Source organism: Lindgomyces ingoldianus, assembly GCF_010093535.1.
Source record: "Lindgomyces ingoldianus strain ATCC 200398 unplaced genomic scaffold BDR25scaffold_27, whole genome shotgun sequence".
Classification (NCBI taxonomy): Eukaryota; Fungi; Ascomycota; class Dothideomycetes; order Pleosporales; family Lindgomycetaceae; genus Lindgomyces; species Lindgomyces ingoldianus.
This window is the reverse complement of record NW_022985188.1, coordinates 623,419-635,281: the sequence shown is the minus strand read 5'-3', so window position 1 is coordinate 635,281 and position 11,863 is coordinate 623,419. Positions and strand designations below refer to the sequence as shown.

Below are 11,863 nucleotides of genomic sequence, written 5' to 3'. Positions count from 1 at the left end.
CCCCTCACACCACGCCCCCTCACACCACGCCTCTTGCCGCCTTACAGGCCTCATCTAGTCCTATCTGCTCTTGTTACTAGGGAGAACTAGTTATTTTATAGTTAATTAGACCTTAATCTTGCGTCTCTAGGGACCTATAGTCTTAGCTGTTTTGACTGGAGTACGGCGTACTTTAATCGAATCGTACTACTCGTACAGATCACGTGAGCCGTAACAGTTACGATACGTACACCTACCTCTCCTCCTCCCTATCGTACGAACGTACACAAAATCTCACCCGTACGGGCCTCAAAATCGCCCAATCGTACAGTACTACGCCTCGTTGGAAGCCCTGAGCAGGGCAGCCTTCTTTACAGTCTTAGCTGTTTTCACTAGAGTACAACGTACTACTATGAAATGGTACTACCCGTGCAGACCAGGTGAGTCGTAACAGTTATTATACATACCTCTCCTCCTCACAACCATACGAACGTAAGCAAAATCTCACCCGTACATGCCTCCAAAGCGCTTAATCGTACAGTACTGCCTCTCTGGAAGCGCTGTCGATGACTGCAACGTGAGTCGATTCGTTCCAACAAATCGTTTGCAATATTTGAAAAGGGACGAGCATTCACTTCCACTACATCCACAAACCGTGTGAGTGTTTTATATTTTCCGCAGAATGGCTCCCAACGACTCAATTTCTTAGTTCATAGAATTCACACCTCAGATTCCGTCTAGTAGGTTTAAGTATATATCAACATCAAAGGCTACACGAGTAAGTATGTACAGACTAGCTTAACTGCGTCACCATAAAAGCTAACTTTACCACTATTTTTGAAATCTTTTCAACTAATCTCGCATATCACCTAAACCTTCCCCAATTTCCCGCGTCATAACCCTACACTCTTGAGTGCTGCTTCTATCTTCTTTCCTAACATTTTGAGCACCTTATACTTCTCCAGCACCCCCTTATCTTTCTCCACCGTAATACGCTGACTTGCGGTATCGCTTGGCGACTCCAAGAAAAAGCTAGAGCCGAGATAGAGAGCGAGCTTAATTCTTGCCGAGTGGCCTCTGTTTGGAACACGATAGAGACGAATATCGCGGCGGACGTGCAAAAGTCTAGAAGATGTGATACTGGCAGACGAAGACATGGTTGGATATATGTTGTGTGGCTTTTTTTTTTTTGGTAGAAAAATATACCCGAGTCACTGGTCTGCCCACATATAGGACTCCTATTCTGCTAGTGCTGTGGAGTTAGCCATCTTCATGACCGCGTATGGAGTATGATTCGTATTTGAAAATGAACTCCGTCTTAACATTTTCTCCCCTCTCTAATCTTTTCTTATTAGCTCCCTATCACTGACCCGCACACGTTACGATCTCTCCAGTGCTTGGCATGGACAGGTGGACCAACTACAGATGATCAGACGCCTGTAGGTGCTCTATGGGGGGTAGGTTAGTCGTTTTGACAGTTAGCGGGGAAGTTTATATGGAGGGCTCTATCAAATCTGCCCTAGCGCGGGTCGGAGGGGTCAATTAAATCACTGCTTAACATTAAGAACTGGTCACATATCAATACAATGTCGCTCAAAATATGTCAAGATCTACCAATCCACTGTAAAACTAAATTTCACTGCATGATCCTTAATGGTACAGCAAACTAGACTCTGTTTTTGTTCTCCACACTCTCTTTAGGGTTGCTCAAGTCGCTCTTGTCAATCTCCTCTGCATGCTGCCCTATCCCATGAGCTTATGCAATTATGAGTCTCAATAATATCCTCTTAGAGATTGCTACGGCAACTGGTGATAAGTACACCTGTTGGCGAGAAGATCCTCTTGAGCTTGGAGCTCATGAGGGGTACAGATAGTGGGTCCATTGCAATCTGTAAGAGAGTTAGCCATTCTGCTCTTACCTCTAGCCTCTGTTAAGAAGCTCTGCGCTGATAAATTTAGCTAGGTCAATTAATAGCGGTGATAGGGTCGTTGGTTCAGGTTTTGGCCGCTCACCATGGAGGTAAGGAGGTGGTCGTTGCACTTGTATGAGTATCTGGCTGATGCGACCACGGGATAGGCCTTGCGTTAATTGAGAGCATTCAGAGAAGGTACGGCAGAGCTTTTTGGACTTTCTTTTTTGGATATTATGTGGCATATCAAAGGGATGGGCGGGTGACTAGGCCCAGTACCCCAATTCACTCTCTTAGCGCCCGAAACTACCCCCTTATGCCTAGGTTCTACCTAATTAGGCTAGTGCTGAAGCCTCAGGCAACACCTGCAGGCACCTGAAATCCTTCAGGTGGGCCACCGGTAGGTGCTCCTCCTGTCCATTTCGAACACTGGATCTCTCATCATTTTGGCGAGAGCCCCAGCAGCATTCTACAAGCTCCCGGCCTTACTTTTAGTACACCCTCGCCACCTAGCTGTGTTGCTACGGGGAATCTGAAGAAAATTTTGATATTGCCTCGAGGAAACTTGATGTCAGTTCATCACTCGATATCCCATAATTACTCTAGATAATCAACATTAAGTGGTATTGGTGGTAGCATTGCTTGACTTGATGGCTCTGGGATTTTTTTAGGAGAAATACTATCAATAAAATAAGGTGGGGGATATGAAAGGAGCTCCACTAGGGTTAGGAGGTGATGTCAAAGGGAACCGCAACGTCTGCCCAGCCCTTCCAGCAGGAATTAATAACGCTTAATAAATAGCTTATAACTAAATAGGGAGAGCAGAGCAAACAGTCTGATTCCATCCATTACTATTCTTAATCAGTTTTGAATTTTCTGTCCCTTCCCCTTGGAGCCTTCCATTGCCTTGTTTCAACATCCGTCCACCCCTCACACCTTTCCGCTCTGTTCCGTTCCGTTCCGTTCCACTCCATTTACGTATCCCTCCTCTCCCACTCCTTCCACAATAACCCCCTCCCCCCGTCTGAATCTCGCCACTCAAATCCCTCGTCTCAATTGTTACCCCCGCACCCTCGTCGGAACATCCTTATCTCTATCCCTAGCAGTATTTATGATCTCCTTAAGCAGCTGCTAAGCACTTCCGTACCACGCGGCCTCTATGCCACTTGAGTGATTCCTAAGGGCCCGACTTCTCTATCATCAGACCAACCAACCACTCGCCATCTATTAGCCGAATCTAATCGGCGATACCAATTCATCAAGCCGATGGCGGAATTATTTGAGAAGGTAATGGATCAGCATCAGGAGGCCAGAATAGAAGTTGAGACTGTAAGTTTTACGTTCAAGGGGCTGAAGGCTGAAGTACTGGATCTGCGAGTGGTGGCAGAGGATGTAGAGAGCAGACTTGTAGAGAGCAGACTGAAGGAGGTTGGGGATGCTGTTTGAGCACTTGGAGATGCTGCTAGGGAGGAACGAGGTAGCGTAAGGACGAGACACAAATTTAAAAGAGAGGATGTGAGTGAATGCAAGTCAAAGTCAAAAGGGTATTTCATTAGATATTTTAAAAAAATCTAGACCAATCGGGAGCCTATTCCAAGAGCCAACACACGTTGCTTTTCACCTGATCAATTTGTGGAGCGTCTTCCGCCAACTTGTCAGTAGTGTATAGGAAAATAAAGATGGAGGTGAAACTTACTGAGACACTTCAAAGACCTTTCCTCCGCACTCAATAGATCTAGGCCTTCTGCTTAGACCTACATCCTAGAGTCGATGCTCCTGAACGGTACCGTTAGCCCTAGCTCCGTCGATATAATATCACGCTTTCTAAGCTCGACCACTTATTGAAGGAGGTCGGCGACGTTCATCGGCATCTCATCAATCTGAGTAGAGTAGTACACTGCTAAGAATTAGCAAGTAGCCTAAAGCAAGATGCAAATTACATACGTTCGATATCACGTAAAATGCGAACATCGTCAGCAGTGACGAAATTGATCGCGACACCTTTGCGCCCAAATCGACCACTTCGACCAATCCTATGGATATAGTTCTCACGATTCGGTGGAAGATCGTAGTTGATAACAAGCGACACATTCTGGACGTCGATTCCACGAGCCCAGACATCAGTGGAAATTAGAACGCGAGAGTTACCCTGGCGGAAGTCTTGCATAATGCTATCGCGCTCCTTTTGCGGCATATCGCCGTGCATGGACGAAACAGTGAAGTTGGCCTCGCGCATCTTGTCGGTCAACCAATCGACCTTCCTTCGGGTGTTGCAGAAAATGACGGCCTGAGTGATGGTGAGAGTGTCATACAGGTCGCACAAGGTATCAAACTTCCATTCTTCTTTCTCGATGGCGATGAAGTACTGTTTCAGGCCTTCGAGGGTCAACTCGTCACGCTTGACGAGAATGCGGACCGGCTCGGTCATGAACTTGGTAGTCATCTCGAGGACATCGTATGGAAGTGTGGCCGAGACGACAACAACCTGGGTGGCCGGGGGCAGGTAGCGGTACACGTCGTAGATCTGTTCGCGGAAGCCGCGATTGAGCAACTCATCAGCCTCATCTAAGACTAGCATCTTAATGTTGCGCGTGCGGAGGGTCCGGCGGCGAATCATGTCAGCGACGCGACCGGGGGTGCCAGAAACCACGTGTTGGCCGTACTCGAGCTTGCGGATATCCTCGCCGATGTTGGTTCCCCCGATACAAGCGTGGCATTGGACATTCATGTAGTCGCCGAGGGCCATGATGACGGACTGGATTTGGGTTGCAAGTTCGCGCGTAGGAGAGAGGACGAGGGCTATTGATGTTAGCACGGGGTTCTATTGAGCATAGAGGCGCCTTCTACTGACCTTGGGTCTCACGAAGACCCATCTCAATGACCTGCAGGATAGAGATGGCAAACGTAGCTGTCTTTCCCGTTCCGGACTGGGCCTGGGCGATAGTGTCTCGGCCTTTGCAGATCTGGACGATTGCACGAGACTGCACGGCGGAGGGAGACTCGAATCCGTAGGCGTAGATGCCGCGCAGGAGGTTGTCCTTCAGTCGCATTTGTTCGAAGGTCGGAGCGACCTCAACCTCCTTGGAGGTGGTAAACTCCATCTTCTCTAAGCTCAGTTAGCACCACATTCCGGTAAACTCCACGATATATTTTGTGCTTCTCAAAGCCTGGGCGGTGTACCTTCGCGCGCGCGGTCAATTCCTTCGGCCATGGTGGGCTATCGATTTTTCCGAATGATCAGGGCAATCTTCTATCGGGGTATTCAGCTGCGAGCTGGCGCACTGTTCCAGGAGACAGGGGTTGGGGTGTTGGAGTATGCGCAGAGGCGGTCGTGATGGAAGTGAAGGAGGTTCAGGGTTGTCTGGCGTCGAGAATTATTGCGGGGCGCCAAGACATCATCGGTGAAATGATTTGCCTAGCGCGCTGCGGCTCCATCTTTTGCCTCGCATTGCCAGAGCTTCTCGTCCCCACTCGACAACAATAACTGCAAGGTCTGCACGCCTGAACAACCTCTCTTCCAGGGATTGTCAACTCATAGCTTCACCAGGCCACCGCCAAAATGCTCCTCGAAGACCAGCGCCTCCTCCACGAGGACCTGGAGCGGCTCGAGGAAGCCATCGCCGAGCGCCTTCTCGAGGACCCCAAGCATGTAGGTGTTCTCAATTCCTCGGCGCGCCCTCTTCTTCTGCTAACCCCTTTGCAGATACGCGACCGCCTCGCACGCGACCACCAGATCGGAAACTTCCTCTCGTACATCGAAACCCAATCTGTCCGCCTCAAGAAGCTTTACGATGACCCCGACAACGAACGAGACCGCGAAGTAAGAGACCTGGGCACTGGCGATGTATGGGCTTCTTTCGCGCGCGAGATCGACAGTCTCAAAGACTTCCATCGACGCTATCCCAACGAGCCAGTCGAGAACCTGGAGAAGGCCTACAAGAAGCGGACCCCCGAGGAGCAGGCTCAAGCTATCGCACAGATTGAGACTCTGTTTACCGGTGAGGAGGGGTTTGGTCGGTTCTTCGACTTGACCATGCTGCATGAACAGTACCTAAATCTCCGTGGCCACCAAAACGCGCGACGAGTGACGTACCTCCAGTTTCTCGACCAGTTCGATGTCTTCACCCCGCCTCAGTGCAACATTAGTCGCGAGCACAAGATGTCTGATCCATACTTTCAGTATCTCAAAGCACTGCAGGACTATCTTGAGGGTTTCATGCGCCGGACGAAACCTTTAGAGAATCTCGACAAGATGTTTGCGACCTTCGACAGGGAGTTCCACGAGGCGTGGGAGGAGGATGAAGTGCCCGGATGGGAAAAGAATGGCCCGAAAAATACAGCGGCACCCCAGGCCGAACCGGAAGGCGAAGGCATCTGGTGTTCTGCTTGCAGGAAGGGCTTTACCAAAGAAACTGTCTATGAGGCACATCTAAGCGGCAAGAAGCACAAGAAGGCCGTCCAAGCTCAAGAAAACCCCGGGGCAACCCACGGCGCAGCCTCCAAACCCCAGGGCGCAGCTACCAGCATCGAGCGGTTCAAAGAACGTGCCATCGCCGAGCGCGAATTCCGCATTAAAAAACTCGCCGCCGCCATGTCAACCGAGCGGTCCGACACAAAGGTCAACGTCGAACGCAAACAAGGCATGACAGAGCGTGAGCGCCAACAAGAACTCGAATCCATCTTCACCGATGGCCAAGACGCCACCAACGGCGGGCCCAACGACGAAGACCACGACTCGGACGGTGAAGATAAAATCTATAACCCGCTCAAACTTCCGCTCGCCTGGGACGGCAAACCCATTCCCTTCTGGCTCTACAAACTCCATGGCCTGGGTGTAGAATTCTCGTGTGAGATTTGCGGGAATTTCGTGTACATGGGCCGGAGGGCTTTTGACAAACATTTCAATGAGCCGAGACATGTTTATGGACTTAAATGTCTCGGGATCACGAATACGACGCTTTTCCGAGAGATTACGGGAATTGAGGAGGCGGTGAGGCTTTGGAATAAGATGCAGAAGGACAAGAAGAAGGAGAAGCTTAGCACGGATAATGTCGTGCAGATGGAGGACACTGAAGGCAATGTTATGCCGGAGAAGATTTATCGAGATTTGGCGGCCCAGGGATTGCTTTAGGAGACGCGTCAGGGACGCTTTGTTTTTTGTTCATTGCATTGAGGGCCAGGAATTCCGTTTCTGTCGACGCTCTGATACCGTCTTGCATTTTCTGGTTCGAAGATTCGGGTTGATGATTTGTAGGATTAGCTTCTGGGTCTCACATTAGGCATGGGACTCGGAGTTAAAAGGCGTAGCATGCTGGTGGTTGGGTTGTAAATACCATTTAGTAACTTCAGACTACGTTTTACAAAACAACTGGAAGACTACTTGCTTTCGTATGTATGCGCAAAAAGCCTATCAAGCACATGGCAGACTGGGATTCCATATAGGTTGCGAGGGAACTGCAAAGACATCAACCAATCCCTAGAAACTTAGCTTGCACGTACTAGCATGCAGCTTCCTGAATTACTAAACACCATCTAATCTGTATCCCCCACTAAGTTAATAATAGCGCAAGCACCAACCACCCCTCAGCAAACATCTTATTCCTCAAGTCAAAGTGATGACAAAATCCAAGAATGCCAATCAAGGTTTATCGCAGATCAACCCATTTAAGATTCCAATATTATGCTTGAGTGTTAATATAAGCAGTACAATCCTCAGGAGCCAAAGGGTTGACCATTTGCTCCACTTCATAGTTAACAATGACATGCGTGCACCATTGCTAACTCGCAACGATATCTATATAGTTGCACGCACTATGTCATTCACCAATAAGAGCACATTAACTAAGGCGTTGAATCGATTCTGATGGTGGATTGGAATGGTCGCAAATATGATTGCGTGGAGAAACAATTGGAGTACTGGCTGGGCAGGTAGGTATACTATCAGGATGCAGAGTTTGGCTTCTACTAGGCTCTGTTACGCGTATCTATCATGCACAACTGTACGCCATATACAGCGTGCAGGATCAAATGTGCGAATACCAATTCTCATGCGGTCTGTAATATTTGCGTGGGGTACAAAGGGGATCTTAGATACTCTCAAAGGTCATATAAATAAGTCCCTGAGGGGCTATGCTTCAAATTTGGCTAGAATTCGTAAAGCAGCCATGGCTTTGGTTGCCGGGGTCAATAATAGCGAATCAATACTAAGCAGGGAAATATACGCTAAGACGGAAGCTTCCCCAATCCATCTTGTGTCCGTGGCCGTCGGCGACACCTCTGTGAACTTAGACTAGACTGTGGGTTGAGTTCTAGGTTTCCCAGCAGGAAGTGAAATGTATGAGCTGGATATCCTGGGGAGAGGTGTTCTTGATAAAGACGGTTTGTGTGGCTTCTGGCCTAAGTTTTGGCCTGCAGAGTGAGGCTGCCGCCCAGACAGCACATAGAAGAGAACTTGTCTTTGGTCAGACATCTCATCAACACCCTCATGGATTCTAGCAAGAGCCAGAAAGCCTTATTTTGGCTGTCCATGGTAGATGTCGACATGCTCAAGCTGCGGCAGTCGTATCCTTCATACTATCTCCAAGATTCTACCAAAAAGTTAGAGAGAAGTTCTTGCAGCCAATCCTGCTCGTATGTATGAATATGTATAAACAATAACAATGTAACGTAACTAATATTATTAAAAACAAAGCATGCTGCGCTAAATCTTAGGCATTCAGCAACCCCATCGCCACAAAAGACCGCAAGGCATTACTCTTAAGGCAAGGCAAACGAAGGTGGGGGAGGAGTGACATCGACCCTAACTATTCCACCACGAAAACATGACGACCCCGAGAGACCCGACCTATTTCTTAGGAGTCCAATGTGGGGCATTAAGGATAATGCCCATCAAGCAACCTGAAATAAGACCAGCAACGGGAAGCGTGATGATCCAGCCGAAGTAGATCCAGGCGACCATGCGCCAGTTAATAGTCCTCCAGGTACCGTTGCAGAGACCGACGCCGACGGTGGCACCACAGATACACTGGGTGGTGGAGATGGGAAGCTGGAGTATGCTCGTTAGTGGGTGTATTTAGGGTGCGGGAGTGGTGGACATTTATACCTTCAGACGCGTAGCCATGATGACAGTAATAGCACTGCCTAATTCCATGGAGAATCCTCGAGATGGCGAATGGAGGGTGATCTTGTTACCAAGAGCCTTCATGATGTTGTAGCCGTAGGTCCAAAGACCAATGACAATAGCAGCACCACCGAAAGCCAGGATCCAATCTGGAACCGGGACCTTGTTCTTAAGCGTGCCAGAGCTCCAGATGAAGTAGATGGTGGTGTAAGGGCCGATAGCGCTGATTTGGTTAGCTAAACTTCCACTTTGGGGGCTCAGGGTCAGCTTACTTCGCAACATCGTTCGCACCGTGAGTGAAGGACGATGTAGCGGCCGTGAGAACCTGGAGGAACGAAAAAGTGTACTCGGCCTGGCATCACGTGATCAGCGTTTGGAAGAGGTATGTAAAATTATGGAGTTGCTCACCTCGTTGTTGAATTGTTCTCCGGTTGCGTGCATTTCCTCCAAGTCGCCAGAAAGGAAATCTCGCTTAGATTGCATCCCCACAACATCAACCTCAACACCGCGCAATAGAACCCTCTTCGTAATCCAGAACGCAACCGCAGGGTTGTACCAAGGACCTACAGGACGTGCAGATGTCGGGGTGAAGAGTAGATCCTTAGAGGTAGACTCAGGAACAGCCGCAACGTCCGAGGAAGACACGTTCTTCTCATCGGGTCCATCCGTAGGATGGGCCTCCACATCGTCAGAGTGGCCCTCCCTAGCCCTCTTTGCTTGGAGTTCCTCTCGAGTGAGGTGTCCACGGTAATAGTTCTGGATACCGACATGGTCGGCTGGCATAGGGGGAACCTCGCCTCGGCGCAGGAGAAGAGGCCCCTGAAAGACGTGATACCATTTCAGTTGCCAGTCTCCAGCGACGATTCTGCGCCAGAGGTATGGAACGAAGAAGACGGAAATAAGGAGGGCAACAACACCACCGGTACCAACGATGACACCAGCAACTTCCGGATCTTTAAGTTTGATCTTAGCAGATCCTCCCTTCCAGACGATGAGCACTGCCAATAATATTAGATGCAAGAGGGTAATGATTATGTTAGGGAGCGCATACAAGCTAGCAAAGCGGAGGTGAGGAAGAAGTAGACTGGAACCGTCATGATTGCCTTCTTGGCTGGGTTGCTACGTCGCATAACACCAAATTTAGTGATCAGGAAGATGATGGAACCAAAGGCACCAGCAATACCAGGAGCAATTGCCCAAGCGGCGAAGACTGTTAAGCATTTAGCACAAATCTCATTTCCGAATCAGTGTTGAAGTACCTTGAGAAACTCCGTTCCAGCCCCAGTTGATACCGTGAACGCCAACAGCAGCAATACCAGCACCGATTACACCACCCATGATGCTGTGTGTCGTGCTCACCGGCATGCTAAGCTTCGTAGCAATGGTAAGATAAATGGAGGAACCGACAACAGCGCAGACCATTGCGAGCATGAGAACTGCTGGGTCCTTTGTGAAGAGACCTGTACTGATGATCTTGGTTCGAATGGTATCTGCGACACGCGCACCAACAGTCATAGATCCAGTGAATTCCATGCACGTAGCAATCATCATAGCCTGTTTCATGGTAAGAGAGCGTGAGGCAACCGAAGTTGCGAATGAGTTGGCCACATCATTAGCACCTATATATCGTGTTAGAGCAAAGTTGCGAGGAGGAGGATGATGATGATGGAGAACATACCAATGTTCCAAGCGTCGAGGAAGGCGAAGATGGTGCCGATGGCAAAGAGGTAGTCATACTGGTGAAGTTTCGGCATTTTGCTCGAGGTGCTGCTTGTTGTTGGCCGTGCAGTTGCTACAAAGCGGGAGTAGGAAGACACTCTATATAGGAACCCAGCCAGGGTGGCCAGACATATGCATGTCACCAGTTGGGCGGCACGGGTGGGTCAGTCCTCTCCAATGAATGAACTGCACCGGACATGTGGCCGCTCTCGTCGTCAACGCGGTACTCAGGAATAGCCTTGAATGTTAACATTTCGCGCAGAAGAGCTTGGCGTCCTGGTCGTAGCTCAGTCGAGGGCGCCTTCTTGCAATTGAACCGGAATAGTAAAGTTTCACTCCCGCTAAGACGGTGAGTGGAGCGGAAAGCCAGTAGGTCAAGCTTTGCTAGGCATGTCCGTCAAGTCTCTCCCAAAGGCCAAATCTTTGCCAAGGCCAAGTCTCCGCCAAGGGCCAAGTTCCGCCAAGGGCCAAGTTCGGGCCAATCGGGGCTTACTTTGGGGACATGTGGGCGAGTTGCTGATAGTGAATGGATCAACTTTCCTATGGACATGCATTACAGCCTCTCAGAAAGTTACCCAGAGTCCGAAGGGCACATTGGCAGGACATGATAGCTGGATCTCTGGCTCCACCTTCCTGTAAGAGGTGACCCTTCTCATCATGAGTAGTTCGCCGAAAAGCCTCTTTAATCCAATGACTGAGGACCAGTGACAGAACAACTTTACCTTCTGGAAAGTGGAATGGCACGGGGAGGGCGCCAAACGTTCGATGGCAGCAGAATTCCGCCACCGCGGGCCTACACGAAGGCAATATTGAGCCATCTTTTTGGTGTAACCAGCAGAGCACGCGACCACCCTAACGAGATGAAGAGAACTCTGCAGGCCTTGATTGATACGTGCATGGGAACGAGGCCAAGAAGCAGGCAGAGACGAAAGAGAGCCGGTGAAATCAAAAGCAGTACGAAACTTAGAGCATGATAATTTAGAAGCGACTGATAGCTGGACTTTCTCTAAAAGAGCTACCAACAACGGGCGACTTATGCATAGTCTAGAACAAACGGGTATACAAAAACGCAGGCTGCTGAAGTCGACACAGGGAGATGTAGACGACAGGATGTAAATGAAAAATTGGAAATGGC

General features: G+C 49.3%; 5 protein-coding genes across 5 annotated transcripts; 1 reads left to right on the top strand and 4 right to left on the bottom strand.

The window, feature by feature from the left end:
• Window positions 1–134: 134 nt before the first annotated feature.
• On the bottom strand, window positions 135–1,136 carry BDR25DRAFT_358192 (uncharacterized protein; the record flags this gene model as incomplete). Its single annotated transcript, XM_033695904.1, has 7 exons — window positions 135–189; window positions 237–331; window positions 388–402; window positions 468–549; window positions 577–675; window positions 849–880; window positions 930–1,136. The coding sequence occupies 7 exons, from the start codon at window positions 1,134–1,136 to the stop codon at window positions 135–137; spliced, it is 585 nt and encodes a 194-aa protein (XP_033544784.1).
• Window positions 1,137–1,239: 103 nt separating this feature from the next.
• BDR25DRAFT_395095 (uncharacterized protein) lies at window positions 1,240–3,430 on the bottom strand (the record flags this gene model as incomplete). Its single annotated transcript, XM_033698352.1, has 14 exons — window positions 3,056–3,430; window positions 2,722–2,961; window positions 2,610–2,646; window positions 2,505–2,545; window positions 2,399–2,453; window positions 2,255–2,358; window positions 2,092–2,155; window positions 1,993–2,036; window positions 1,787–1,868; window positions 1,652–1,734; window positions 1,555–1,589; window positions 1,456–1,493; window positions 1,346–1,398; window positions 1,240–1,296 (listed from the first exon to the last, which is right to left on the bottom strand). Exons 1-14 carry the CDS (start codon window positions 3,146–3,148, stop codon window positions 1,240–1,242), a joined length of 1,026 nt encoding a protein of 341 aa, XP_033544783.1. The 5' UTR covers window positions 3,149–3,430.
• A 1-nt stretch (window position 3,431) lies between these two features.
• BDR25DRAFT_266408 (putative eukaryotic translation initiation factor eIF-4A subunit) lies at window positions 3,432–5,220 on the bottom strand. Its single transcript, XM_033686981.1, has 5 exons — window positions 5,070–5,220; window positions 4,741–4,995; window positions 3,834–4,688; window positions 3,586–3,786; window positions 3,432–3,530 (listed from the first exon to the last, which is right to left on the bottom strand). The coding sequence occupies exons 1-4, from the start codon at window positions 5,098–5,100 to the stop codon at window positions 3,728–3,730; spliced, it is 1,200 nt and encodes a 399-aa protein (XP_033544782.1). The 5' UTR covers window positions 5,101–5,220; the 3' UTR covers window positions 3,432–3,530; window positions 3,586–3,727.
• Window positions 5,221–5,367: 147 nt separating this feature from the next.
• Window positions 5,368–7,255, top strand: BDR25DRAFT_291390 (splicesome-associated protein). The gene is made up of 3 exons (XM_033688586.1): window positions 5,368–5,380; window positions 5,437–5,538; window positions 5,593–7,255. Exons 2-3 carry the CDS (start codon window positions 5,449–5,451, stop codon window positions 7,018–7,020), a joined length of 1,518 nt encoding a protein of 505 aa, XP_033544781.1. The 5' UTR covers window positions 5,368–5,380; window positions 5,437–5,448; the 3' UTR covers window positions 7,021–7,255.
• Window positions 7,256–8,696: 1,441 nt separating this feature from the next.
• On the bottom strand, window positions 8,697–10,763 carry BDR25DRAFT_374259 (phosphate-repressible phosphate permease-like protein; the record flags this gene model as incomplete). Its single annotated transcript, XM_033697319.1, has 7 exons — window positions 8,697–8,934; window positions 8,992–9,232; window positions 9,282–9,361; window positions 9,418–10,007; window positions 10,061–10,219; window positions 10,269–10,628; window positions 10,688–10,763. The coding sequence occupies 7 exons, from the start codon at window positions 10,761–10,763 to the stop codon at window positions 8,734–8,736; spliced, it is 1,707 nt and encodes a 568-aa protein (XP_033544780.1). The 3' UTR covers window positions 8,697–8,733.
• Between the last annotated feature and the right edge of the window lie 1,100 nt (window positions 10,764–11,863).

Excerpts from the sequence above, each read along its gene's own strand:
- BDR25DRAFT_291390 (XM_033688586.1), top strand. The coding sequence starts at position 5,449 with ATGCTCCTCGAAGACCAGCGCCTCCTCCACGAGGACCTGGAGCGGCTC. Across the intron at positions 5,539-5,592 it reads TTCTCGAGGACCCCAAGCAT|ATACGCGACCGCCTCGCACG; the intron begins GTAGGTGTTCTC and ends ACCCCTTTGCAG.
- BDR25DRAFT_266408 (XM_033686981.1), bottom strand. The coding sequence starts at position 5,100 with ATGGCCGAAGGAATTGACCGCGCGCGCGAAG. Across the intron at positions 4,996-5,069 it reads AATTGACCGCGCGCGCGAAG|AGAAGATGGAGTTTACCACC; the intron begins GTACACCGCCCA and ends AACTGAGCTTAG. Across the intron at positions 4,689-4,740 it reads GGGTCTTCGTGAGACCCAAG|CCCTCGTCCTCTCTCCTACG; the intron begins GTCAGTAGAAGG and ends TAACATCAATAG.